At 41.7% G+C, this 5,360-nt stretch overlaps 1 protein-coding gene across 2 annotated transcripts in view; it reads right to left on the reverse strand.

Annotated features, from left to right (window-relative positions):
• Positions 1-1,968: 1,968 nt before the first annotated feature.
• The window catches only part of surf4 (surfeit 4), a 9,119-nt gene continuing 5,727 nt past the window's right edge, over positions 1,969-5,360 (reverse strand). For both annotated transcript variants that reach the window (XM_035668485.1, XM_035668486.1), the window contains exon 6: positions 1,969-3,333. In XM_035668485.1, coding sequence (XP_035524378.1) covers positions 3,067-3,333 — 267 coding nt within the window. In that variant the 3' untranslated portion in view covers positions 1,969-3,066. The remainder of the gene's footprint in view (positions 3,334-5,360) is intronic.

The raw sequence follows: 5,360 nt of genomic DNA on the forward strand, positions 1-5,360 counted from the left end.
ATATATATATATATATACAAAGGTCACCAGTTAAAATCAAACATTGACATTGCAGCATGTGATGCAACCATTGGCACTCTGGAGGGAGGTTCTTTAAATTTAATTTAATTTTTTAATAGTGTTTCCATTTGTGATTAATTATATAAAAAAACATTTAAACCGAAAAAAAAAAAAAATCCAGAAAAGCCTCATATGTCAGTAATTATTTGGGTGAAAATGAGAAGTCCTTAAAACTTTACATCTTTAAACAAATACAAAATGGAGTTTGGAAAGGCACACATGCATGCTTAGTTCATGTTAAATCACTTAAATTAATAAATGGAGGCATCCATGTTGCTGTATTACAGTCTTATTCGAAGTCATGGGAATGCTCCAAAGAATATATTAATAAGGCTCAGGAGGGCATTGCTTTATTATAAAATGATATACAGGATTCTTCCTGTTTCTCAACTTTACCACTGGGTCCCTGTAAAAGAGAGGGCCACACATTAAGTAATAATGCAGTATCACAGTATCCACCTTGACTGACATTGTACTTTAGTAATGCAAATTCTCTGACAACTTTGCAATTAATCAAATAACCGATAAACCAGTAGACACACACAGTAAATCTGGTGGTTTGGGGTAATAACCCTCCCTTTGGTTGGTAATTTGGTCTTCATAAAATAAATTAAGGGCTAGTTCTACCAGTCTCTGTGACCTTATTAGGATTTAAGTTATAGTGCTACTACATTGCCAAAAGGATGAAGGTAGCTGCAATAAAATGTGTAAACCTATTTAAATAACACATAGGGTCACACATTTTGATAGCTATTATGTCCTAAACTGGTGGCCAACTAACATGTCATCTGCCAATATCTGGTTGGTCTTTCTTTCATAGTTGAATCTCTAGCGTCTCAGAATCTGACAGGACACAGAAATCTGTTTTTGTTGACATTAAATAAGTCTATTTATGTCAGAGTTTGGTACCACATTACAGTACATATTTATATTATATATATTTAAACACTGTAAACGACTTTATATTAATAAATCACTTTATGCTTTACAGATCAATATATTGTTTATGTAATAAAAAAAGTAGTTAAATAACAGTATACAGTAACATATATTTGACATTTCACGTGTACAATGTGAGCATGTATGCATCCATTGTAACATTTACATACACACACACACACACAGACATAGTAGCCTTGAAAGGATAGTGTTTTATTTCTTATATTTCATTAATCTTTTCTCACTGGAGTTTGTGTCTTACACCAGATCTGAAGCAGTTCGTGTCCGTTTCTTCATCTGGCTCATGTTTCTACGAAGCACTTCTCCTCCTCTTCATTGGTTTACGTCATTACAATAACATTTCCCCCAAAAAGTCCTAAATCATTTCTAGTAAGAGCTGTTTATTAAAGTTCACAGTGTCTTGTATAAAGTTCCATGGTGAACTAGTTTTACTTCTCAGAATTGTTTTTTTTAGCAGGTACGACTGTAAACAACACACACAAAACAACAATTTTCGATCATGGCAGCAATCACAAGCCCACTGCAACATGACACCAACAATCATCTTCAGGTGCTGTACGTATGTAGTCATCATACTCTGTCCTGACATGGCTGAAAATGATGAAACACTCCATTGCAGTAAACTTTTACCACAGTAGTCCATTAGAGGTCAGTGTTGGCTTTGACCCTACAGCAACACCTGTCCAATACAACAGCTGTGTGAAACTTAAATACAGTAGGTGTTTGTATCGTTCTTACATAGGTTTCATTCTGTGCGGCCAACACTTTTGAACTTTCCGTTACCGTTTTCTGAGAAGCTGTGATATCCAACGGTCCTCAGCAAGCCTTCACTGTGCTGTATGTTCATGCTCCGTTGCTTGCTTCATTGGTAGACTTTACATTAACTTGATTATCTTGTCCACCAGCCTCTGAGAACACCATAAGAGCTAAAAACCTTGACCAAGACAGTGACTTTATATTTTTGAGTTTTTATTTCTTCGCCATGAACTTCCAAAATCAAAAAAACAAATGATCAAAAATACAATATAAACTTCTGAAAATCAATACACTGAATATTTTTTTAAGTTTCTTACACAGGGCAAAAAACACTGAGCAAAGACAAAGTCCAGTTGGCTAGTGACTCTGCTTAGTCCTCTTTGCTTTTCTAGATCGCAGAATATGGTGTTTCACAAACGCTGAGCCTCCCCCCCCTATTATCCCCGATCATATACAGTTCACTAGTTAGGCATTTGCCAAAGACGTACAGTACAAAGTGCCCAATAACAAGTCCTGGAGCTAACAACTGTGTTGAAATTTTCAATCAAGCACGACTGCAATCCACCACTTTGTATACAATGTACACGTCCCCCCTGGATTCGACTCCCCGTGAACAACAGTCAGTTGAGATTGAAGGTGTTTAGATGTGTTGAAAAGCTAAAGTGTCAGAGGGGAAAAGGAAGAGGGGAGATGAAATCTGGAGGGTCAAGATGAGTTGCTGTCAAATCAGTGCCCAAGTTCTCAGGATCAATGTGGTGAGTATTTTCTCAGGACACTCCCAAGATCCAACGGCGGAAAAAGATCAGCATCCACAGGGGGAACCCAAACTGCTGCGCTCAATCCTATTAGCTGGTTTTATTCAGGAAATATGAACGTTTATCTATTATAACTTATGGCGTAACACCCATAAAATACAATAAATTATTTTCATTCCTTTTGCACACAGAACAAATATTTCTTCCATCTATCCATTTGTTGTTTACCTTGCACCTTTTTTTTTTTTCTTGTTGTCATGAAAAAAAAGAGGACATACAAGAAAGGTTTAGAAAAATCTGGCATTATATATGTTTAACTAAAAAAAACAAAAACAGCAGTTTGGAGGGAAAAAAATTGTCCATAGACGGGTGAGGTGGTGTCTGTGGATTTGGCCAAATAAAAAAAATAAGCTTGGAAAAAAAACAAACATGTACCCTGGTGGGGGGATCTGGAGGAGAGGGAGGGTCTTTTTGTCCCGGTCGGTGGGGGAAGTTAGTGGTGCTGTGCAATCCTCTTATCTTAACCCCTTTTTGCCTACCACTCTTTCTTTTTCTCATCCATGGACACTCCGCCAGGTCCAAGTGCCACCACCAGCAGCAGACCACCAATGACCGACGTGGTCTGGAAGAAGTCGTACTTGAGGAAGTCGTGCATGGGCTTGTAGGCGGGGATGGTCCAGAAAGCGTTGAAGTAGACATTGATAGCCAGGAGCCACACAACGAGGGTCAGCGCCGCTAGCTTGGTTTTGAAGCCGATGGCCACCAGGATGATGAGGGCGGTCCCAACCATGTTCTGCAGGATCTGTGGAAGAACGCACATGGTAAAAGCACGTGTTTACATCTTTACAGTGTGTGGGCATCATTTCACAGTTGGGCTATTATTATTATTATCCATATGAATCCATATATGTCTGCCCTTTGAAAAAAATGTATAGAAATAAAACTGGCATGGTTGTAAATGGAGTACAGACCAGCTTTTAAATATGAAGCTACAACCAAAAAGACTGGGAACATGGTCCTCTGTCTAAAGGTAACAAAACCCTCCTAACAGAACTTATTAATTACTTAATCAATATGTTATATCTTGTTTTTGACTTCCTGGAGACTTGTCATTACCGTGAGGTTGCCAGGCATTTGTTGTAAATATGACACATAATGTAGTTTTATGGGGCAGTTATGTACCGGACTATTTCCTGGCCTGAAGCAGTTGCCAGGCAACCAGCAGATACTCCATGAAGGTACCAGGTCAGTCTAAAGGCCTCCGCACACCAACGATAAAGTGTGATATGTGATCTAGCCAAGTTTGGTCTAAAATCCAAGTTAAGCATCATTGAATTTTGCTTGCAAGCAAATTATAGTTCGCTCGAATTATAATGGTCTAGTCTTATTAAATGGGCCAGTGGTATGCTAAACCTAACGCATGCTATTGTATTTCCTGCCAGTAATGCAGTTTGCCTGAAGGCACACAAGACCTTGCGAAGAATGGGTGCAAGGTCGACCTACAAAGAGTACAAACTATGCCACCTGGATGAGCACACCACTGAAGGGCACCAGCCTAACGTTCCGAATACAAGTCCTATCCGGGACACCTGAGTATCGCTTGTGCTCTCGGACGTCGGCCGTAAATGCCTGTTCTACGTCAAAACAAAGCGCATGTTTTTGACCTTGATCTGACTGTTCGTGGGCGTCTCCGTGCTGTCGCGTCGTGTGTTCGAGTCGTTGCGTAAGTGTGTGTGGGCAAAGCTCGATGCGAGCACAACCAAGACCTCTGGTACCGCGTGTGTAGTGTAGGTGGTGTATGTAAAATTTGCTGAATTTCAGGACGTTTTCTGTAATAGTGTGAAAATCGGGAACAGGACAACATTGCTAAACCAAGAAGGCATAGGTTCTTTAGCTGCCTGTGGACAGCTGCAGCTGCCTAACTGGGGTCTTCGAGAGGCTAGGGCTAAATATGCGATACTCTCTCCTTCTACGGAGACATCACACGGTGCAATCCACACGCCAGTATTCCAGAATTGTGATCACCCAGACATTGTCTTCCGCACGTCTGTCACTAAGCACCTGACAGACCCTACACCGCATCTTGAGGAGTCCTGCATATTCTGCACCAGGAGCATAACAAGAACTAAAGGTATGACCACTGCAGATACAAGACTGGTTTACACAAGGTCATTAGTGATCACTCACGCCACTGACAAGCCACAAATTAATTTCCTCTCCACTGCTGTACCCCCTGTGCTACCTATCATTATTATAACGTGTACGCGGCGCAAACCACGTACGCGGAGATTATAGTCATAAGCATTATCCGTCCACACCGCTCTCAATACGTCATCCCCGCAACGACGTACGTCGGCCATCCGCGGCTCACACGTCAGATCACACACAGGCCGCATCTGTTGCTTCCAAAAAAATGAAAACGAAACGGCAGATTACACTTAGACTAGTCAAACCACAGAGCACGCTGTCGTCAGTGCCTCTTGTTCTTCGAGGGCAGGAGAGCTGCGTTGCCCTGAGTATCAACCAAGGATCGTCACGCTTCATCTACTCCGCTCGAACGGAAATACCGATGGTTCAGGTAAAACACAGAATAGCTGAGGCGTCCTGTTTACTCATCCGTCACTTTCCGGTTTTTCTCCGGCACTCACTGATTCGCTAGTTCAGGTCCAGACACCTCCATCCAATCAGATCTGGTCATTGAGCCTGCACGGCCACGGCCATTCTACACTGCTCGCGAACGGCCAAAAAAGCCGCCGCACGGCCGACGCCGACTGACACGCACGGGACAACACCGAACCCGACCGAGCCACGACTCTGCCTGACTGTCCG

This window comes from Morone saxatilis, unplaced genomic scaffold (assembly GCF_004916995.1).
Source record: "Morone saxatilis isolate NCDOM2014 unplaced genomic scaffold, NCSU_SB_2.0 Contig21, whole genome shotgun sequence".
NCBI lineage: Eukaryota > Metazoa > Chordata > Actinopteri > Moronidae > Morone > Morone saxatilis.